This window comes from Oryza brachyantha, chromosome 8, assembly GCF_000231095.2.
Source record: "Oryza brachyantha chromosome 8, ObraRS2, whole genome shotgun sequence".
Classification (NCBI taxonomy): Eukaryota; Viridiplantae; Streptophyta; class Magnoliopsida; order Poales; family Poaceae; genus Oryza; species Oryza brachyantha.
The window spans coordinates 9,134,221-9,158,786 of NC_023170.2; the positions used below are offsets into that span (position 1 = coordinate 9,134,221).

At 41.7% G+C, this 24,566-nt stretch overlaps 1 protein-coding gene across 1 annotated transcript; it reads right to left on the reverse strand.

Moving 5' to 3' along the window:
- Positions 1 to 873: 873 nt before the first annotated feature.
- On the reverse strand, positions 874 to 24,360 carry LOC102712195 (UPF0481 protein At3g47200-like). The gene is made up of 4 exons (XM_040527147.1): positions 23,707 to 24,360; positions 22,901 to 23,621; positions 15,114 to 15,139; positions 874 to 1,269 (listed from the first exon to the last, which is right to left on the reverse strand). The coding sequence occupies exons 1-4, from the start codon at positions 24,358 to 24,360 to the stop codon at positions 874 to 876; spliced, it is 1,797 nt and encodes a 598-aa protein (XP_040383081.1).
- Positions 24,361 to 24,566: the final 206 nt, after the last annotated feature.

Below are 24,566 nucleotides of genomic sequence, written 5' to 3' on the forward strand. Positions count from 1 at the left end.
GATGGTTGAAGGAATGACTGTACAATCAATTGATGAAGCTTCCAGTGATGTTGCATTGGAGCATTTTGTTGCTGGTCCTAAAGAGAACAAGCTAGCTGAGGGTTGATGATGGCAAGATGGATAAGCTAATAAATTTGATCCAAGTACTTGTGATGATCAACATCTGCCTACTAGTAGTTTGTTTTATTGGTGTGTTCGTGATGATTTTGAAGTGAAGTAGGCAGGAATGTAACCATAGCAGTGTATCCATTTGCTGTAATGAATGGCAAGTTGTAGCTTCTCTGCTACTTGAAATATATTAAATGGTATTATCTAATTGCAACGTATCCATTTACTACATCGAATGGCAAGTTGTAGCTTCCATGACAGAATGAGTAAATTTTGTCATGTTTTATGTACAGGTGACAGATGCAATACGAGCTCCAATCCATAATACAAAATTTTCAGATGCAATATGTCCATTTGAAATAAGGCAATGCTCCAGACCATGGAGTCTCAAACATAAACCAACCAACTGAAGTTCATCTCACAATTTATATTTAAACATAACACTTGGGTTCAAACATAACACTTAGGTTCAAACATATTACATCGGGTTCAAACAAAGGTAGCACTTGGGTTCAAACATAGCACACAGGTTCAGACATACATAGCAAGTCTGATTAGTACATATTACATTGTACTCCTCATAGATGAGAGGATGATGCATAAGTGCCCAAACTAAATTTAACTTCAGGTTTTTAGTTTTCTTCTTTGGGGTGAGCTTCTTTCTAGGAGACCTTCTGGGCAGGAATGATAGTACGTGTTGCATTGCTAGTAGGCCGGGAGCTTGAAGATATTTTGTCAGCAGCGAGAAGATATTTTGTCAGTAGGTTAATGTCCAACAATATGCCAAGGGCATCCTTCAACTTTGCAACCAGCAATGTATCTCTCAGGGCCAGTTTTCACCAACTTTAACTCAAACTCTGCATTTATAGCAAACTGTCTCATGGCAAATCTAAATTCCTTCATGTTAGGGTACACTGTGCTAGCCTTCATGCAACGATTATTAGGGTCATATGCCATGACCCTATCCCCTGGGACTTCATCATGAACTGAAATTGCTGCCCCAGTAACATCACATCCATCAGCACCAGCAGCACCCTCGCCAGCTGTAGCACCAACAACATCAGGACGTACACCATGAGCATCAGCTTGCCTAGCGAACTCAGCCTCATCTTCAGCCCTCAAACCCAATAGCTCATAGAATTGGTCATCCCCAACTAATATCTAGCCTCCCTTCATCATTTCGAGCAAGAATTTGTAGCCTATCCCAATCAACATCAGAATTAGCTGGGGCAAAACCACCACCTGGAACTGGTTCAACTACCCCATCGGGCGAAATATGAAAAATAGAATCAGAGGGAGGGTCTGATTTAGGTTCAACCACGGCTAAACTAAGCACGGGCTCCTCCTCGAGCCTGAAGAAAAAAATGTGGACGAATGTTAGAGCAAACTCTAACCAATTCGCAGCAGTTCACATACCAAAAAAATAGCCACAACAAGCTAGAAGACAATCAACAGTACCACATTCTTACCCCACAACTAGCTCATGCTAGATACATTCCATCGCTTCCACCGGGTTCCTAGCTCATGTCGGGGATAACGGCCTTCACGAGGATGAGGGCGAGGAGAGGGATGGCGGTGGCGGTGGCGGTGGCGGAAGGAATGGTGATGGCGATGGTGCCGCCCCGAGTTCGAGCCGAGGCGACGATGATGTAGGGGGCTTCTGCTGTGGTGGCGGTGGTGGGGATGGGTCGGCGGAGGAGGGGAAATGGCAACGCTAGCAGGGGAATGTCGGCGACAAGTTCGATCTACGGCGGCGCCGCCGCCAGGTTGAGCACGAAGAGGGAGAGTGAGTTCATCCCCTTTCCCTCTACTTGCTCTACCCTAATGGATGAGCCAGGGGCAAAATAGTCTGAGAAAACAATTTTAAGTGGCTAAATCTGATGGAAATAAAAAAAATGGCAAAGCAGTGGTCTGGCGTATGTTCGCGATGGCATAATAGCGAAGGTAATTTGTGGAATGGCATTCGAGCGAAACCCAACCTTGAAAATGACACAATGTCAATTTTCTCGAAGAAAAGGATGTGCTACTAGCTTGTTGGTGGAGATTTGTGGGGTTGAAACAAATTTCATGAAAGAAGCACTACTACACTCTAATTAACACTGATTGAACCCTCACCCTATTATCAGAGATATATGGTAGTTAGAGACAGGATTTGCATTACCGCGGTTAGGTTTTGCATTACCGCGGTAACCGCGCCCTCCGCGGAGGCACGGCTTTGGTAAGCCGCGGTAACCGAGTTTAAATTTGAGGAGAATTTAAAAAATTTGAGAAAATTTAATAAAAAATATATGTTGTATATGTTGATATATAGTGTAGTTTTGTCAAAGAAATTCATGAAAAAAATGTATTTCCGGCGTAATTAAAAATCACAAACGAGAATTTCGGGAAAAAATTACAAAATAGCTTATTGCAAATAATATTTCATAGGAAGATGGTTAAGAATATTTTGTTGTTAAGTCATTATTAATTTACACTAGACAGTAGGGTACATATTGTTGAAATACAAATATACAACGATGGATATATGAAAAATATGTATGGAGAAAAATTATACGTGCACGTTAGTAATAATTGATAGTAGGTATAGTTGCGACGCAACAATCAAAATGAAGTTGTTACTTGTTATTTGTATGAATTATTTGGTGAAGGGTGATATGAGTCATATGACGGTGTATGTTTGTATGTTGCAATATCAAGAATTTAGAAAAGTTCATGTGAAAAATTTCTTGTTTTCCCTAAAACATGTTATATTTTCCTATTTTTCATATGTCACAACTCCCAAATATAGTCACAAAATATTTTCCTATTTTTCATGTATTTTTTAAGATTTTTTAAGATTTTTTTTGCATTTGACATCACACCCGCGGTTTACTCGTGCTAACCGCGGTTTCAGCTATAAAAACCGCGCGGGAAACCACGGTTTCCACCGTTCTCATGCGCCGTTTCAACTCGTAATTACCGTGGTTACCGCACGAAACCGTGCGGTAACCGTGCAAAACCGCGCGGTAACCGCGTTTAACGCGCGGTTTTGAATTCAAATTTTTGTTTTCAAATTTGTTGCGGTTTTTGCAGTTACCTTACCTTGCGGGATTCGCGGGAGCGCGGTACCGTGGTTTTCGCATGAAAAACGGTAAGTGGAACCCTGGTTAGAGATATATTTTCTCCATGTACTTTTATATATACAAACACTTAGGGTTCAAATACACTCATCCAGTTACACAATGAGTTTTTTTTATCATCGTTAAAAAATAACTCAAGGTACTACTTTTAGTGTAAAACGTGTGGTACCCTAAGATACTACATTGTACCTTGAGGTACCAAAAATTTATACTAAATTTCTTGATACCTTAAGGTACTTTTCAAGGATGATAAAATAGCCCTTACACAGTACATCTCTCTTCCTCGTGTTATCCAACACGTATAATCTAGCCAACCGTGTACTCCTTCCCTTCAGAGTCAAATCTTGTAACCTTAAACTCCTGATGTATGGAAAATAAGTAATGTTTGATATATATATATATATAAATTAAATTTGTAGCTTTGTCATGGAAATATTTTGTTTGGTTATATTATCAATAGTTTTATAGATATATATGATTATAAAAAAAAGGCAATGATCAAACAATCTGGTCTATTTCAAACAAGTGAAAAAGAATGTGAGTATAGAACTATACCCATACCCGCAGGCCCACATATATGTCTTTTTTTCAGTAGAAATAAACCTGTATATACACTAGAGCAAGTTCATCAATAAGTGTATCCAACCGCGAGTTAAAAAAAATGGCACGTCACTTGTAATCATATAAACCAAATATCTCAAGCTGTCTATCTAATCAACTATTTGTTACTTTTTGATTATTTAAACAAACTCTGACAAAATAGCAGCAAACCACCCGTTAATAGTGACTAACGTAGCTTAGCAAAATTAATTATAAGTTAACACACATTGCTAGTGCAAAATTTCAAGTTTGGGCAGTAATTTTAGCAATACCAATTTCATACATACATTTTAGAAAACCTTGCAAAAGCAATTTTATACACTAATTTTAAATCACTACAAAATCAAGTTCACATATTACAACAATAATTTTAATTAAATAATTTATTTACATTATCTATATTAACACATAATTTAAACTATACAAAATTAAATTTAATAAAAGCTACTTTGTGCAAACATGTGTTACATCCCATATAACTTCTCGTAATATTAAATACAAAATATTGATGTTTGTATATATCAAATGAGCAAAACGACTGTGTAACTCTCAAATAACATGTAATTCAACATCTAATTTTTTTGTGTTTAAAAACAACTATCATTGTGTATCCTTATTATATTATATAGAAAAGAAATTTAAATGAAATATTAGTTGACCATGCAATACATGGAAAAAAGTTAACACATCAGCTATTTTCAGTTCAAAAAGTATGCTACATTGTTTTTAACAAAACAAAATTACATGTGATATTTTCACTGTTTATGTTTTTTTTCATTATTATCTAGAGATATGCATCTTTCTTGTTCAATGATTGAAAACATATCTCAGAGTGATGCATGATTTGATATGCTAAGGAATTAACTTCTTTCACCTAAAAAATGGTGTGAACATAATCCCATCATTTCGCAGTTACCACTCCTTATAAGCCTAAATTTGAATGTTTGAACTTAATTTCAGGCTTGAATTTGTGGTTTTTTCATCGTGGTCTTTCGCTTTTGAGTCGCTATGGACATGTATATAAAAGTTTTACCCACAAATTATTTTTTGTTTGCAAAAACGCGTTTCCGCTTTTTCTTCTAAAAAGCAAAACGATGGAAGCCAATATTCCTAAAACTCCAAATACACATTCCTATTTATCATAGATTTATTTGATGTTATTGTTAATGATTTGGCCATATGTGTATCTAGTGACAATGGTGTAGATCAAAGATCGATATGATCATGAGCGCAGCTACGACGTGGCGATGAGCACAAACTTCATTGTTTGGCGGCATTGTTGGCGTTCTATTGTGCCAGTCTTGTATCATGGTTAAACTTTGATTCTAAAGGTATATTGTAGATATTTATAGAATCTTTTACAATTTGTAAGTTTATATCTTTATATGTATATATATATATATATACCTTGTTTTTAATTGGAAAGATAATGTCTAACATCTCAAAAACATTATAATTGACAAAGATAATTTCTAATACACTACAAGTTATACCAAATAGGAGAATGACATTAAAAATAAAAAGTCCCTCATAATCTCGCTGTTAAGAGCATCTCCAACAGTAGCTAAAAATTAGCTACTAAAAATCATGGATTGGGAACGCACTAAAAATTATTGGGCATCAAAACAACCCAATTCTCCAAGAGTTGACTAAAAAAAGTCCTAAAAACTTTAAAATTTTCCTCATCATCAATTAATTGATGAATTCACTTATATTCTGGACCATTGAAACAAAATTTAGCATAGCTCAACTGTCTGAGATAATGATGACCACAGAAATCCTAGCAACAATAAAGCTCACAGTATAAGAAAACTATTCTGATTTCTGAGTAATGCATCTCATGACAAATAGAGTAGTAAAATGAGATTCCCAGTGCAAAGAGAAATGACATTTTCTGTTAGAACAATTCAACTGCCTTATATACAAACAATAGCAGAAAGTGCCTTCTAGAATTGATAAGAAAAAGCAAGCAGATCCATTGAGAACAGCAGAATAGAACTGCCCAGCCACACTGCAGACTCTTGCAATCCCAGCTTTTTCTTCACCTGCAGATACATTAAGGTTTTGCTGAGCATATACTGAAATAAACATGGTTCAATGGTAAATAGCTCGGGCCTAGCACAGGGGCGGATCTACAGGGTATGCCAGCTATGCACCGGCATACCATGAGATCTGATACCGTATACCTCCATATATACGTATTTTTTAAAAAAAGAAAAAAAATGCTTGCGTGCGTGCGTGCCTGCTTGGATTCCAGCGACGAGAGCCGAGCGCCGAGAGAGGCCCACGCGGACGCGGCCCAACCAGCCACCCTCCCATGCAGTCGTACTCTCAAGGGCAGGGAAGGCAGTCCGTGCGTCCAGTGCGCCCAGGCCCCATCGTTGCAGACGACAGGACGCCGATCTCGTAGGGGCACCGTCATAGATTTGTTGTAGTTTGGAGATATTTTGACAAATTCTAGCTAAAATTGGTGATTTTTGCCATCTACATTCCACCACATGTGGGCGGCTCTCTGTATCAGTCTGAACAAAAAGCATATCTCAGAAACTATTACTCTTCTAAAGCTAATGCAAACCGCTGCTCACCATAGCATCAAAGCAGCTGGTTAGAAATGGCAGCACTGTTTTGATCACCGGGAACTTCAAAAGCCCAGCTATAATACGACAATTTTAGATGGGCATACCCTTAGGTAAAATTCTAGATTCGTCACTGGCCTAGCAGAATACAATTTGTTTGAGGAATGCAATATATTTGAGAAGACATTTCAGACTTTTTAGAAAAGGACATTTCAGATAAGGAGCAAATATCTCCTCAAGCAAGCAATATCTCCTACCCTCAAAAAATTTGCTGATCCATTGGTACCAAAGACCTCCTGAGAATATACCTCGCACAACATGCATAGACCACATGAAAATTTAGCAGGATTCTTCTCCCTTTGGCAATAAAAAAACTATGAAGCATTCCGATACACATGTCCTTTCCAATAAACTCCACATTTATTAGCGAAATTGTAAAAGAACACATGTGAGTCTGAATTCCAAAGGCTACAAATTTATATTCAGCATAAGTGGTTATCACTCGTGGAGCATTTTCTTCCATAGTCACTTTCTTATTCATTGATAAATTCTCAACCCCACAAGCATATCACAACATAAGCTATCATTTTTGTACCCCCTCTATTTCTGAATACTTATCACCAAGCACTATTTATATTTATAAACTTTCACAGTTTTATAAGGCATGGAGCATTTGTTATAAAGAAATCACATTATGTAAATCTAACCAGCTTCTAGAATATACTGTCAATACTATACATCTTTTGGTTGAGGCATGAAAGCATAAGCAATGCAGCTTTTATTGACATTCCAAACATCAGTAATGTTAACAAAAATGAGCAATTAGAATTAACTTCCTGAACACTAGTAATGCTTCCAATTGCCAGTTCCTGTTCTAACTGAATACATATATATTTCAAAGTTAAACAAAATAGTATAATATAGAATTCACATCTAGTAAGAACACTTACATGTCAACCCAGATTGTTCGCGCGACGAGCGATGATCTCATTTTGTAGACTTTTGTAGTACTGCTACTGAATTAGAGGCATGGAAGCAATATTTAATGCCATAATTCTCTCTTCTTCTAACATCTTCTTGAGTTGTAACTCATCTAACTCCTTTGTAACCCTTGCCTGTTCAGTTTGAGCCCTAACAAGTTCACTTGCAACCCTTTTTTCCTCTAACTCAAACCTCGCAGCATCTAATGCGTACGATTGCTTATACCTCTCCTCTATCTTTTTCTCCTTTTCCATGTCTGACTCCTTCTGTCCCCACAAAATCTATGTCACCTCTGTGCATGCTTCACCTCTGCCACGCTTCATTTGATCTTTTGCCTTTTTCTTGCCTATCAGTCTTTTGGGTACTTCATTCGCAGTGGTTTCACTATCTATGACATCAACATTTGTAGTTTCATCATTTCCAGGAGTACCAATACATGGACTTGTCTGAGTGTTTGTTTTTTTGTCTTTTGTTGGAACATGCCTTCTGTTTTTTTTTCTTTAGCTGATCATGCCACTTGGGCTGTGTCCGCAATAGACTCCAACAATGTATGAATTGGAAAGCCCTCTTCTCTTCGCTTTTAAACAAAGCCATCGCCTGCGAGAGCTACAGAAGTGTGGTTAGATAAATACAGTAGCAAACGTGTAGAAGACAAGTAAAAGATGCTAAGGCCGCGTTCGGCAGCCCCCTATTAGTTAACTTATCTCCCTCGTTTTCCACGCGCACGCTTCCCGAACTGCTAAACGGTGTATTTTTTGCAAAAATTTTCTATAGGAAAGTTGTTTTAAAAAATCATATTAATCTATTTTATATTTTTTAATAATTAACAATTAATTAATCATGTACTAATCTATTACTATGTTTTCCATGCCAGGGCATAAGTTAACTTATACCCCAATGTGGAATACCTCTACTAGGGGTATCATATCCGTAGACTATACATATACGTATGGTAGGGGTTACCGAATAGGAAGGAAATTATATCTGTATGGTATCAACCGAAGTTTTGTAACTGTAGGATTTCATGCCGCATGTACCGGATCTGAGTTGTAACCGAATTAGGATAGATCTTAGTCTCACAGATTAGGACTATATCTGTAAGCTCTATCCCCCACTATATAAGGGGAACAGGGGCACCCCTCATGGGGACAGCCAGAGACACAACACATTTAGATCGGCTATCTTCTAGTTGATCTGTCCACAATAAAATACAATCGCCAAGCAGGAGTAGGGTATTATCTCACTAGTCAAGTTCCTAAACCTATGTAACCCTGTGTCTTTATCCTAACCATCGATATTTACGTCTCGCTAGCCACCCCATATATATTGCCGACATCCAAATCATCGACAGTTGGCGCGCCAGGTAGGGGAAGCTACTCCGAGGTCCTCGACGAGATCAATGGACCCAAAGTCGAAGATCATGAAGACAAAGTTTGTCCTGGGCAAACCTTCAAGTTTGGCAGCATTAGATTCCTCGCCGGTCAGGGTGGTGCGCTCTCCTACACGTGTTCAGATTCATCTGGGCCTGAGGACGAGGTGTGTTGCTTTGAATCAAAGAACTTAGCACTATTTCAAGATGAGATCCAATCTAGATCTCACCACACCAAGCTGTAGTCTCCTGAGTCGGCACCTCCGCTGCTCGGGGTCGAGGTCAATGCAAAGTCGATTGCTCTAGTCACCGCATCAGATACCTACAATAGCTTGGGAAGCTTCGTTCCCCCTAGAGAGGTCTTTACTATAACTCAGGCAACAACAAACGAGGCTAAGAAGAAGCGCCAAGAGGAACAAGCAGCCAAGCTGGCCGAAGAACAGCGGCAGGAAGACGAATGCCATCGACTTGAAGATGAAACAAGACGCCAACAGGAGAATCAATCTCGCGAACAACTAAGGAGCCAGTCGTGCAAATTGCAGCGCGACCTACTCCACACTCAGATTGAGGGGCATGCAGTTTTTAAGACCCCTCAACAAAACGTTCAAGCGGCGGTGGATCTACTCGGCGACGTCGTTCAACAGCTACCTCAACAAGATCTACCGCTAGTTGAAACCATCAACAAGATCAAGGCAATGGTGACAACAGCTACGATCCAACACTCATTGCAATGCAACTCGGGAACACCACTGGTACGGTCGGAGGCTCAGTCATCTAGATCACCCCGATCTAGACCAAACGTTTCCAAACGACCATCCGGATCTCGGCCACCGACTGATAATAGATCACGTCGAACATCTCCCGACCCAGACCAAAGGAAAGACACTGCCAGTAAGCAACACGACCTCAATGACGAAATCCGCCGATTGGATAAACGACGCCAAGACCTTGAGGCTAAGAAGAAGCATATCTACCAGGAAGATAGCTTCAACCTCTGCCGAAAGATCGAACGCCAACATCAAGCCCGCCAGGAAGGTCGTCGTCGGGACAGTGAACATCGGAGCCATAGCCCGAGAGCTCTGACACCGACATGATCGACGGTGTAGCGGCCTTCACCAAAAACATGAGCCAGCTTACTTGGCTGACTAGTTTCAAGCCGATTGGTATCAAGAAGTATGACGGTTCCACCGACCCCAAGGCTTGGCTAACGGTGTACACCATGGCTATCCGAGCAGCCGGCGGTGACACTAAAGCAATGGGCAACTATTTACCAATCGCTCTAGATGATTCGGCTAGACATTGGTTGTTGGGACTCCTCAAACAGTCTATTGACTCCTGGGCAGAACTCCGTAGTCGGTTCATAGCCAACTTTCAGGGTACTTACGACAGGCCACGACCCAAATACGACGTATACCAGGTCCAACAGAAGAAGAACGAATCTCTACGGGCCTACATCAAACGGTTCTCTGAGGTTCGCAATTCCATCCCCGACATCAAGGATGATATGGTCATCACCGCCTTTTACAAAGGCGTGAAAGATGAGTCATTTATCACGAAATTCACTCGCAAAGAGCCAACTATAGTCAAGGATCTCTTTGACATGGCTAACTCCTATGCCGCATTAGCAGATGCAGTTTATGCATCTCGTCCCGATCGGCACGACGACTCGGACGACATGAACAAGGATAATTAAATATAATGCTCATTAGCTCTTCATCTATTTATTGAATCGACGTCTGGATGCGGTTATACGACTTCATGGCTACACCCTACTTACTGTACCGAACCGGGTAAACGACGCTACGCTCCGCGCTGGCTAAGTCCGCCCGGGGGCTATCGGGATGGGCATACTCTGCGAAGCCAACTGATCTCACGACTAAGAAACATACAACAGTAAAAGACTACTAGCAAACAGATTAACACCAAACATGATTGAAGTCCGCTGAGTGGTCAAGATGAAACGAGTGGTCATCAATGACCCTAGTTTCCAACAGAAGGTCGTAGGTTCTTCACCAACTTCGTCACCGCCGAGATCATCGCGGTCGAATGAAGATCTCTCTGCCAAGTCGGTCACACCCGACTTCATCATCGCCGAGTGGTGATCCCATCACTACACTGAATGCATGCACCGCCACCGTGTTGGATGCATCAACTTCGTCGCCGCTAAGTGGTAATCTATTTACCATGTCGGCCACGTCTCTCTTCGACATCAGGATTGTCACCACCAAATCGTGATCGCATCCGTATGTTGACCGTCATCATCGCCATCAACGAGAGAATTTGTGGAATATCGAACAACTAAGTCCCTTTCATACTTAGTACATTTTCTAAAAAAGTTTCCTCTTTCTCTATCCTTCGACTGCCCGCGCCGAGTGGTTTTCACCCTTAGCAAGCCAGTCGGGGGGACTACACTGTATTATGTCATACGGTTCTTTTGAAAGTCTGTTGTTTAAAAGCTCTTTTTTGATCATGAGATCAATATCGGAATAAAGCTAACCAAACTTTGCGGCTATGCCCTACTTACCGTACCAAACCGAGTAATACGGTACATTCTGTGCTGGCTAAATCTACTCGGGGGCTATCGGGATGGGTACATAGCACAAGTTTACACAGCTCGTTTCAGATTGCAAGATCTAAATAAGAATAAAGACTTAAAGCAATAGCAAAACAATTTACATTACAAATAAACAAATGTCTTGCAAAAGACAGGTTACTACTAATGGCTATATTTCCTATTTGCAGGTCAAAGGTCAGAACTATGGAGTTGGCACCGGCTTCAGCCTCCTCCACTAGCACCAACACCTTCTCCGAGTCGCAATTGGCTATAAAATCTTCGACGGTGGCTAAAAAGACTACCCAGGGGTAAAGGGACTTCATTATGGCGAAGGCTTGACGAGTTGCAATCATTGTCATGTCCCTCACCTCCCCGGCCACGCGCCCGGGTACCTCTCTAAAGCCTCTCAAGGATTTTATTGGGTGGCATGGAGCTGAAACTGGTCACCATAAGTCTCGAACGACCTGAAGATCGCCAAGGCTGCTAGAAGCAAACCGGTCACGAGTAGCCTCGACTACTTTAAGTCAGGCCTCGATATCGGCTACTACTCCAGGAGTGCTCTATCGCACCAAATCTCTAAAATCGCCGAACTAAAACAGTTCAACTACTCCAAATCTCCAAAATCAACTAAGTGTTACTATATCCCTCCGTGGGCTTAGCGGACCGATGCGTAAAACTCGGTGCTGGCATAGTTGATACCATGTTGACGAGAACGTTGCGAGTTTATGGTTCGCCTAAACGGTGACATAAGATTCATGATTTCTCACATTCCGGGAATCAACCGTGCGCCCATATAATGGGGCTATAACTGTTTTTACACAGGCACTATTTGATATCATCCATGGCACTTAATTACGCTTTTTAACCTGTGCCTAAACTTTGAGTAAACCTGAATATACTCGGTACTAACTACTTGGCTATAACGGTTAGGCAGTACTGCATAACCTACCCTACAGGCACAATGTAATTATAAATTGCATGTCTGGAGAGACACGGTACAAAAAAACATCTCCAAACCACTTGGGTTCAAATCGCTTGGAGAGAGCAACCAGAGCTGGGTACCACTCGAGTACGGAAGCACTCACAACAGTGTTGCTCGAGTCGGAAAACTCGAACTTCAAGAAACATCTGTTGGGTAACAGTCCATAGAAGACTCTATGTTTAATTGTTACGTATTTAAGCATAGAGTCGGGGGCTACACCTATTCCTTTCTTCCGTTTAGAGCCATCCACAGCCTCTACAATCATCATAGAGTACTCAGGATCACTCGGGAAGCACTCAGGGAGTGCCCAGGAAGCACTCGGATAACGTCAAGCATACTATGTGAAGATATGCCTGATGATCAACAATCTACACGGATAATTTGTGCGGTTGTGTACGACTTCGGGGGCTACTGTGGAATACCTCTACTAGGGGTATCCGTAGACTATACATATATGTATGGTATGGGGTTACCGAATACGAACGTAATTATATCTGTATGGTATCAACTGGAGTTTGGTAACTGTAGGATCGCATGCCGCATGTACCGGATCCGAGTTGTAACCGAATTAGGATAGATCTTAGTCTCATCAGATTAGGACTTTATATGTAAGCTCCATCCTCCACTATATAAGGGAAACAGGGGCACCCCTCATGGGATGGTCAGAGACACGACATATTTAGATCGGCTATCTAGTTGATCTGTCCACAATCAAATACAATCGCTAAGTAGGAGTAGGGTATTATCTCGCTAGTCGAGAGCTTGAACCTGGGTAACCCTGTGTCTTCATCATAACCATCGATCTTTACGCCTTGCTAGCCACCCCATATATATTGCCGACATCCAAATCGTCGACACCCAACAACGAACGCGGCCTAAATGGTTTTGAATTACCTTATCCTGTATAGTGACTCCGCTTTGCCTTCGGCCCTCTATGATTTGCTTGGCAAACGGGTGAATGCTGCTCCTCAGGCTGGCTACTAAAACCATCCCTTTCAATGGAGTAGTTGCCCTCATTCATCATATTAGTGTAGAATCCTTCTTCCTCCATTTATAGCAATTCTAAAAAGTGAATGAAAGCAACTAAATATTGGGCCTATCATCTCAAAAAAAAATCAAGTATTGTTCATATCATCTGAAAAAAAAAATCAAACTATAACAGAATTTGCGCAGGTTGAGCCTGATTAAGACATATTTATTTGGTACGATGAATAGCTCCTATGATTTGCTTGGCATCAGATTTCTAACATCATTGAAAGCAATGACAAACAATTAATTTCACTATTCTCTGATAAAAGCAATTATAAACTCTTTATTTACAAATTGAATATTTTGAATATTTCATTCATAATCCCTATGGGCTACGCTAGCAGTAGAGGCTAATAAATCCCTATGGGCTGTCGCTAGCAATAGAGGCTAATAAACTTTGTTCACATCATCATTTTGTGCTAAGCTTCCTATATGACCAATTAAGTGGGTCATACCTTTGTGTTGATGCACCGTGATACATTTTTTAGTATGACCAGTTGCAGCAGGTTCATCTCTCTCACACATATAAAATCTTGTTTGAACTTTAAACTCCTTATGACCTTGATGCACGTTTTATTGCTTACCCAGGTCAGTGAGTGGAAACAATGTGCAAGACCATCTCAACTACCTTAGCATCGGCATGCATGCTGAGTCACTAGGATCTTACAGATTATCACAGGTGACAATACCCTGTACTACAAGATGGACAATGATGGCGATATTATTTTTTTGAAGCAGCCTGGTTTATCAGTTGATCAGTTACATAGTTCACAGTGAACAAGCAAACTCATGAGGTTTGGGATGTAGCTGTTGGACATACCTGTCGCGAGGAGGACATGGAGCAGCACTCGGCTGGGAGGGGGATGCTGGAGCAGCAGCCGGGTGGGAGGGGGATGGGGCGGCAACCGAGGAGGAGGGGTTAGCAGCTAGCCGGGCGAGGGCCGGCGGCCGGCAGATGTAGGGGTTGGCGCCGGCGGCTAGCAGTGGGTGGAAGGGGAGGGGGAGGGGCGGTGTCCGGCGGCGGCCGTCGGATGGAGGTGGAGGCACTGTGGGACGGCGGGTGGAAGGGAGGCGCAACGCTCGGTGGTGGGTGAAAGGGGAAGGGGGCGGCAGTGGATTTTTCAGGAGAGGGTTTGTGCCTTTCTAGCGCGAACATGAACGAGAAAAAGCACGAGCGAAAAAAATAGCGCGTACATGATTGGGAACGCCAGGAGGAGACCAAAATTTGGATAAAAAAATACCATTACTTGGAATGCTAAAAGATTAGAACTTTTTTTTACGAGCTGTTGAAGTATTTTTTCCATTTAATGCCAATACTTAATTTTTGGATCATATTAACCCCTCGGAGATGCTCTAATCTCGTACTATAAACTCCGAATCCCCTTCCTTAGTTGCCAAACAAACAGTACTGCCATGCGGGCTCTCAGTCTCTCACAAAGCACACGATCGACACACAAAAAAAAATGCCCACCGAGACACTGCCATGTGGGCCCTCCCTCAGAAAAGACAAAAAAGACGTGGAATGGAAGCAGAGCAAACCAAGCCATGCAATGCAAATGCAACCGCGCGCCATCCGCGGGCGGTAACAGAGCAGCAGCCAGCGCAGGAACCCCAAATTTGGAGCCTTTTCAAACTCCCCCAAATCAAATCCGCCTCCATTTATTTATTTATTTATTCATTTATTTCATCCATTTATTTCTGGTCCCGCTTTTACTTGATTTCTCCCTCCCTCCCTCCACCTCGCCCTCGGCAGCATGGAGTCTCCCGCCGCGGGCGGCGACCCGCTCTCCGGCGCCGACTCTCCTCCTCCGCCGCCGCCGCCGCCGCCGGCGACGACGGCGGCGGGGTGGATCTCCGGCCTCGTCTCCGGAGCCGGCCGGATCCTCGCCTCCGTGCTGGGGCCCGACTCCCCGTCCGCCACCGCCTCCACCACCACCACGACCTCGGCCGCCGCGTCGGGCGGGGCCTCGCCGTCCGCGTCCTCCTCCAGGCGTCCCCACCCGCCGTACGGGGACGGTTACGGTTACGGCTACGGCGCAGGTGACCGTCGCCGCGATTTCCCTTCCGCTGCGCTTGGGCTAAATCGTGGTTGCTAGTTTGAGCGTTTACGAATTACGAGGGGGATTGACCATTACGATGTGTGCGCGTGTCGAACTGTGCACGATAGAATCGGAATTTGAATTCCTGGCCGTTTCGTACTTCACATTGGGAGACACAAATTTGCTTATTTTCTCTGTTTGATCATTGAGCTCATGCTAATGTATCGTGCATAGTCGTGTTAATGGCGATATCGCTGTCGTTGTTCTGCACAAAAGTCAACCCAGGTTCAGTGCAGCAGTTCTAGTGAAATCCTTCGGATCGTGGACTTAGTGCATTGGCACTCAGCGACTTAGTTTGCGGGCTTGTCTATTTGGTGCCTCTTTATTCGAGAAATTTAACTTTTTACCACTCTTACGAACGACTAAAACAGATTTACCCCTCGCTGTCTATGTCTATGACACGTGGATCCTTATAAGTCTATGACAGGTGGGTCTAGTGACAAATCTATTATGAAAATCTATAATAGTGGCAAAAAGTTAAAAGCCCCTCTTTATTCACATAATTTCCTGGAATGAACCTATTAGTCGTTTATTTGACTGATGTGGTTTGTGGAGACATTTCATTATTCACCAACAAATAGATCCTGAAAGGTCATACTTTAAAGTATTCGATACCCTTCAAGCTTTTTAGTGCCCTCATTCTTTTTATAATCTAAATTTGATAATTGAGGAGATCATGAAGGCATGCATGGACTACATAAAACTCAATTTTCAAACTAAAAAAAATGCTAGACTGAGTTTATTTAAGGGGCATTAGCCTGTCGAACAGGACAGTCAGCCAGATTGGAACCACAGTGAGTTCGGTGTTTGGTCATTAAGTTTGTGTTTGAACTTGGGAGCTATCTAAAGTTTATGGGTTCAATTGCCACCTCCTTTCTTCTAATGCTAGATGTACGAACTGTTTATACTTCCCTTACAAAAAAAAAATGCAAAACATGTCTATTATTTTGTCTCATATAGTCAGCAGTCTTTCATTCTGTAGCATGATAATTATCTGTTTTTTCTAGTTCAAAAAATGTGGTTTTGTAACAACCCAATAACAAAAGTATGATGCAAGAACCATGGAAATATCTTAGATTTGTCTAAATCATTGTTAAAAGTTGTTTTGTTTTTTATGACTATTGTTTGCTAGATTTTTTAATATAATGTGCACTTTCCCTATCTGATTTGTACTATTTACAACCCTTTGAACTCAATATCTTTCTCATGTACAACTTTTTTTCGTATTATAAGAATTTGGCAAGGTCTTGACTGTGATGTTTATTTGTTCATGCCAGTTCTTTCTTTTCTTTTATCTTGTAAAGGGTTGTATCTTTTTGCATTTTATACAAATACTTGCATACTAAAAATTGATTTATCTGTATGTACCCCTGTCCTGATTCTTTTCTTTTCGGTTACAGATCATGGTAATTCCCCAGTCTTTCCCCCAAAAGTTCTATTCAATCAGGTATTCTTGCCTGTTGGCTTCCTGTTTGTTATTTCAAAAATTGCATACCCTCTTTGTAAACAGACATTTCTCACTGGCTTAGGAGAGTGTCGTGTCTATTGAGGACTTTTAAGACTAAAGCCATATTTTTTTTACTTTATGTGGTATCAGAGTGAAAATGAGGCAGTTATGAAAGGCTACGCTGAGGCATCTCTAGCAATTATCTCAGAGATTGAGCCGAAGCATGCCATAATGCAGTTACTTAAGCTGGAGACCTATTCAAGGTATTCATGTTGTAATCTTGTTTCCTTCCATTATGCTCTTTTAGTTCTACAAGTATCGTTTAACTTGCATGATTACTTCTGATTTTATCCAACTATTCCACTTAGGTCTGAGTGCAGTGCACTAGTACAGATAATTCAAGAGCGGGTTGTGGACTCAAATTCAGGTGGAGTTGATGCTGGTGGGCTTGTTCTTCCAATCAATTGGAAGACCGGCAGACAAGCAAATATTGGATATTCTTCATTGAGTCCAAAAGGGTTGTTGCCTGCAACTACAAGTCTTCCAGTCCAGGACCATGTTTTCGATAGTAGTGCTGCTGGAGGTCTACATACAACAATAACTGATGATGGGAGTCCTTGCACCCACGCTACTGACAAGATTCAATCCGTGAGTGCTTTTCCTTGTAGTTGTAATTGTACTGATATATGGTAACTCGAGTAGTCAAGCCACAGTACACAGCTATATTTGTGAAAGTACGAAACTGGAAAGTGGAAACACAAATAATCGGTTTGACGTAAAATATCCAAAATATAAAATTATGTCGCCAGAACAATGAATGATGAGCAACAATCTTATTTGTTCTTCTTCATTTATTTTGCAGTTTTTATAAGTTGATCTATACTCCTTTGGAAAGACCTAGTAGTGATAGCAGTGAATCTGCTAAACCATCACTTATTTTGCAGTTTTTATAAGTTGATCCCTAACATTTTCTAATATTATGGAATAGTTCAATATTTGGTTTAAACAAGTACTACCTCCTTACAAAATATAAGCATTTCTAGGTTATTACAATAAGGAGATGTCAAAAGATTATCTTTTAGTCACTTTAGTGGTCAGCTTTTGAATTTTGAATTTCTTTTTGAAGCATCTGATTTGCTCTAGAATCATTAGAATGATATATGAATGTTTATATTGTGGTATAAAATTTGAATCCTAAAAATGCTTATATTTTAGGATGGAGGGAGTACAATGTATTAAAATAAGCAAATTAGTGATATTGAGATTTGATTAAAAAATATTTTTGTCTATTACATATTATAATATTTTGCTTGTAGAAATAAATGTATTTATTTGTACTTTGGGTGCTTTTGGACTGCCGTAGCACTATAGCTGTGAACCTCTAGCCCTCTATGCAAATTGAATGTTTGTAATGTAAAACCTGAAAGTTCTATTTGCTATGGTATGGAATATAAATTAACGAGTAGGTTGAATCTGGTATCTTTGCTGTAATTATATGAACAGAAGTGTAGGTCGGTAGGTCTGCTTTGAATCTTGACAGCCATCTTTTTTCTGATTTGCTTTGTTTCTCCTTTGTATTATATTCTTCAGTGATAGAGTTTCTCTTTGTACGTTTCATTGTAGGTATTCAAACGAAGCTACTCTGTTGCAAGTAATACTGCCGATGACTCCCGAAGAGTCAGGCCAAAAACTAATGGAAACCCCCTAGACATTTCAAAATTTAAGCAAATTGATGTCATCCAAAATCACCTAGGTAGGAATTACAAAATTGCTTCAATGCTTCTTTGCGAGGGGACATTTTCTTCCCTTTGTACAATTTGTTTAACCCAACATTCACATTTTTTATCACCCTTAACTTTTCACTTTGGCATATAAGCCAAAACTTAAATTTTCAACCTTAAATTTGGAGTCGATTTTGGGTTTTTCATAATAGTTTATTTTTCAGCCTTGGCTATTTGTCGCTAAGAATACATATATAAAAGTTTTATTCATAAATTATCTTTCGTTTGCAAATATGTGCTTGGCTTTTTCCAAACAATCACCCCCTATGTATTTTTGCTTACCCAGATTCAAATTCACGTGAAAGTTTTGCCACCAAGAATCATAATTCATTTGGCTGTTTTTCAGGAGATGACAAGAAATTATCAGAGGTCCCCCTTTTTGGAACCAACAATTTAACATATTCTAATTTTATTTCAAAAGTTGGGAGTGCCGAAGAAAACATAGGCATACCAAACAAACCTTCAGCTGGTGATTCTACATTTTTAAATACATGTAACAATAAGGTAAAGTGTTCAGTCACATCTCAACATGATATATTTGTTCGCTGTAACTTGTTTCATCAGTCGTTTCACAAACGTGGTAATGTGCCCTGACCTGTGAAGTTAATGCTAATCTCTACCATAGGACCTGAAGAATAGCTTTCCGTTGAAGGTGGAACCTTTGAATGTTTGTATTCCTTTTGAGCAGCAGATGATGGATCCCTATCAACAGAAGCATGAGTGTATGTTGTCATCTTTGGATTTGCTACATTTCTCATATTATCCATGAAATGATAATTTAAATCTTCTGAGTTTTTTTTGGTTGTTTTGACTTTTGACCAGATGTTGTATGTGATGATTCTTCTGTCTCAAAATTGATGTTTAAGGAGGATATCGAGAATGCACACAGGTACCTCCGCGACATCTATTCCATTACTCCTGTTGGAGCTCGAAATGTTGGACTCTAAATCTGTCTTTTTAAGATTGAAATATCACATTATCTAAATTATCACTGTTGCAATGTTTGTATATAGTCCAATTTTACCATCATTTAGAAAATACTTATAAGTATCAAAATTTACATTTAAAATTTTGGTACTTGAGATATAAAATAACTGAAGGAATCAAATTTTACATTAGAAAATGTGGTACCTCGCAGTACTTTAATTGCTTTGGTATATATGATCATTGCTGCCACTGTAATAAGAATGGAAGAAGATTATGTTTGTGGAGCACACTTGTCTCCTTTGTTGTGCATGTCTATCAATTTTCCTTTAACTTTGAACAAGTGAACTACAGGTTATAATGTATGACCATAGCACAAACTATTACTATTTTTATTTTAGGTCAGTGAAGTAATATTAATTTATATTTCAGCTTGCCAGTGGGCGTTCCGTTAGAAAATAATTCTAAGAATCGCAGACGAAGGGCACCCAATACGCAGAAGCTTACTCCGGCATCTCCTGCCAAGGGTTCACGTCGCAAGAACAATGATATCACAATAAAATCAGAGATGGACTTGCTAGAGCAAAGCAAATTTGTACTGATGGAACAGTCACCAGATTTAGGGGATATTCCGGTGAAGAGACCTGTTGGGAGGCCAAGGAAGGCGAAATGAATGTAAGGCAACTTCGATCTCTCAAATCTGTCCATGTTGTTATGTACATCGTTCTAAAATATAACCATTTCTAGGATTTAAATTTTATATCTCAATATAACCATTTTTTATTGATTTATATGATTTCAATCATTCTAATGATTCTAAAGCCAATCAGATGATTAGAAACATAATCTAATCATTTAAAAATTAAAAATTGACCATTGAAATGACTAAACCTATATAAATACATATATTTTAGAACGGAGGTAGTCCATCGCTCTGGAGAATCTGAAGTCACAACCAAATCAAACCAAGGACAGCTCTTGTACAGATGTCTGTTCCATCTGACATGTGTTCAAGTATTTAGACAGAGAAAGGAAAGGGCAAACCTGCCATGTCCCCATTAGTCGAACTTATGTCTAACTAGTCAATGCACTTAAACATACAACATGTTGGTGTAGATTATAATAGCAACTTTATTGATGTATTTGACTTGTCGTATCTTGCTGCGTAAAGTTGTGAGATTCAATCTCCATGTATGCATTATGTGACAATTATATACTTTGAATCAGCTTATATTTGGTCCCCAGTTTGGTTATATATAATTATAGAGCTAGACCAGATTGGTTAATTTGTCTCCAGTTTCTTTTCTAAATCTAGGTAATTTCATCATGTTATTTAATTAGGCCAATTTTTTTATGTATATTAATCTAGATGTACTATGCCTAGATTTTGATGTAAGACGCTAAATTATGTTTGGTGTAGTTGTATTTCCATCACCATGGCACCACGGCCAACGACTCTAACAAGGGGACAACATCGATGTCAATCAATTTGGGGGAGGAGCCACTGACATCGTAGATTGGAGCGAGATGGAAATGCGACTTAGGAAGAGATTGGTGCCAACTCGATGTTAGGGATGGCAAGGGCGGGTTTTTTAAAAACCCACCCGTCACACAGAACCCGTGACCGTAAGGTAAATTTAAACCCATCAATCTTCATGGGTGCAAAACTAAACTTGTACCCATATCTGTTGGGTACTCGAAACCCAATGGGTACCCACGGGTGAAACCATATCAAACAAAAAATATCTTAATCGAGACATCTCCATGAGTATATTAAGGTCTTTCAATATTTAAATTAAGAAATAAACAAATAAACATAGTCGATTGATTAATATAGCAACAAGAACATAAAAAAGCTACAGTAGTAAGCCAGTAAAACTAAGCTCGATGAATTCTAACGTTCAGTCAGCTAATCATATTGACACAAATGGCCAATCATGCATCAACAATATTCTCATGCTCCTGGCTTATAAAACTGAACAATAAACATGCTTCATGTCGAATATTTCAAGGTGTCGCTAGATTTTTGGGGCTCCAATGGGCACCTGCGGGTTAAATCTAAAACCCCGTACCTAACCCATAGCTTCACGGGTACCCATCCCACAAACCCATGGATATAAATTTTCACCCATACACGTACCCATTGGGTACAAAACCCGTTGGGGTCCTGAACCCGTGGGTCCAATTGCCATCCCTACTCGATGTAACCATAGCCGACGCCCACTAGAGGAAGGCAGTGCTGGTGTTGTGCCAACTTAATCAAATGTGATATAACATGAGTAGGTTGATAAAAATAAAAGAATAACAAATAAATAAAACTGAGATCAAGGCAGAGACTGAGACTGAGAATTTCGGTCACCAAGTCGATCTTAGTTGACAGATGACTAGATTCAATTTGGTCAATTTTGTCATTGCAGTTGGTTTACCAATTGACCAAAATTTGGTCCAATAGGGTGAATAGCCTCGGGCCCTAGCCCAGCGGTTCAAAAAAGAACCCTAGATAGATACTACCTCCATCCTATAATAATTTTATTTTTTATTTTTCCATGTCCAATATTTGATCATTCGTCTTATTTGAAAATTTTTTGTGATTAATATTTTTATTGCTACTAGATAATAAAATATAAATAATATTTTATACGTGACTAATTTTTTTAAGTTTTTTATAAATTTTTTAAATAAGACGAATGATTGAACGTTGAACACGAAAAAACGAAAAATAAACTTATTATGAGACAGAATATTCCTAGTTTGGTGTTCTCCGATTAATCTCGTCCCATCCATCCCTCTATCTATAGCGCTGAGCTGCAGCCAACAGCCAGTGATGACGTATGGGCTAAGCTAAGGGGTGGTCGTAAGTGACGTAACATATAATCATCTCAATTGAGCGGGGCGATTGTTTGGCTCTTAAAAAAACACAAACAATATATTTGCAAATCAAAATAAGTTATAAATAAAATTTTTATATGCATGTTTTTAGCGATCTAAAAGTTAAGGCTAAAAAATAAACTAGGATAAAAAAACTCTCATAATCAACTCTAGATTTAAGTTTAAGTTTGTAAATTTAAATTTTGGCTTAGAAACACATGTAGAAGCGGAAAGACGAGAGCTAAGACCTTTGATTTAGAGAATGAAAGTTAATAAGTCAGAAATTCACATGATTTTATCCCTCATTTCTCTGTGGAGTGTCATATGGCAATTTCATTTTAGCAATTAAATAAAATCAAAGGAACATCATCCAACTACTAATGTATCCAAGGCTAATTAACTTTCGTCGATCTCCCGTTAAGTGCAAGCTAGAGTAAGTTGCCGGAGCAGCTCGCCGGCGGCCGCTCCTGCTGGTAGTAAGGCAGCACGGTGTAGACGGTCTGCACGACGGTGAGGACGAGGAGGACGAAGGCGACGACGAGGGAGACGATCGCCCAGGGGTTGCCGGCGTGGTTCTGCACGAGGCTGGCCCGCCACTTGTTCCGCCGCTTCCTCCGGTAGGCGTTCACCTCCCGGTGCACGTCGTGCAGCGCGCTCCGGCGGTCCAGCACCGCCCCTTTCGCCAGCCGGTTGAACATCTCCGCCACCGCCTTGTCGCTGCCGAGCCCGTTGTCCACGATGGCGCTCGCCGACAGCCGCCGCGCGTCGTCGGAGCTCTTGATGACGCTGTCCATGAAGAACACGTACGCCGTCACCTCGTTGGCGGCGGCGCCCGGGTGGAGGCGCTCGTACGCCATCAGGCTGAACAGCTTGTGCTCCGTCGTGTCGTCCACGGCGAGCTCCGGGATGTAGAGCGTGCCGCGGCGGAAGCTGACGTCGCGGAGGCTCCGCGTCGCGCTCCGGCTGAAGTGGACGCCCGCCTGCTCCAGCTCCGTCGCCGACGGCACGAAGTCGTCCTCCCGCTGCCCCTTGCTGCTGCTGCTCGTCGGCGGCGGCGCGCCGTGGAGGAGGCTACGGTGGCAGACGTCGATGGGGTGCAGCGCCAGGGCGCCGCTGCTCACCGGCGGCGGGTCAGGCGTCATCGACACGAATCGGAGCACCATGTCGTTGATCGCGTCGTCCGTCTGTCCATGACACGAATCAAATCAAATGAGTTCTTGGATTCTTGAGCTCTTGATTGATCGATTCGATTATCTTGGTTGCACCTACCGATTTGTGAGCGCCGTAGACGACGCCGACGAGGCGCTGGAGAACGAGCAGCGGCAGCTGGTTCTCCATCATGAGCATGTCGCGGCGGACGTACGGGAACACGTACAGCTCGCCGTGGCGGCTGAACACGGGGTCGTTCGCCGCGTAGTCGTCGACCTCGCCGCCCACCTCCGCCGTGCGCATCACCTCGAGCAGGAAGCACCCGTCCGTCACCATCACCTCCACGAACCTGTCCCTGCCGCCGCCGCCGTCGCCGTCGCCGCGCCACCGGCCGTCGTCGAGGTCCATGTACGCGTCCCCCAGCGTCTCCGCCACGGCCTCCACCGCCAAGACGAGGTCCCCGGCGCGCCTCCCCGTCCGCCGGAGAAGGTGCAGCAGCGCCCGCCGCTTGTGCTCCTCCATCGGCAGCAGGTCGGCGCGGCCGTGGTGGAACGGCCCCAGCGACACCAGCTGCGGCTCGTACGGCGACGCCGCCGCCGCCGCCTGCTGCTGCTTCCCCTTCCCGTCCTTCTTGATGTGCGCCGGCACGCGGTACACGGAGTGCTTCCGCCACCGCGCCGCCTCCGCCACCGGATCAGCGACACCGTCCTGCTTCAGCTGGCGCTCGACGGCGGCCACCCATGGCGCCACCATCCCCTTCCTGTCCTCCCCCATCGGAATGGTCAGCTCAGCTCAGCTCAGTGATTACTGATTACTGCTAATTTTAGCTCAGCTCAGCTCAGTGATTAGTGCTAATTTCAGCTCAGCTCATCTCGGTGATTAGTGCCAATTTGGGATCTTAATTAACTCCATTTTATGGTGCTAAAGCTGCAATCACACTGCAATTTCGGTGTTGCTTAATGAATTACAAAGACTCCACT

What these genes read in the sequence shown, in the direction of transcription:
- LOC102712195 (XM_040527147.1), bottom strand. Translation starts at nt 24,360, where the DNA reads ATGGGGGAGGACAGGAAGGGGATGGTGGCGCCATGGGTGGCCGCCGTC. An exon ending in GCCTTACTACCAGCAGGAGC is followed by an intron (nt 15,140 to 22,900) that starts GGCCGCCGGCGA and finishes TCGCCGGCGGCG; the next exon opens with GCGGCGGCGGCGGAGGAGGA. An exon ending in GCGGCGGAGGAGGAGAGTCG is followed by an intron (nt 1,270 to 15,113) that starts GCGCCGGAGAGC and finishes AAGGGAGGCTAG; the next exon opens with ATATTAGTTGGGGATGACCA.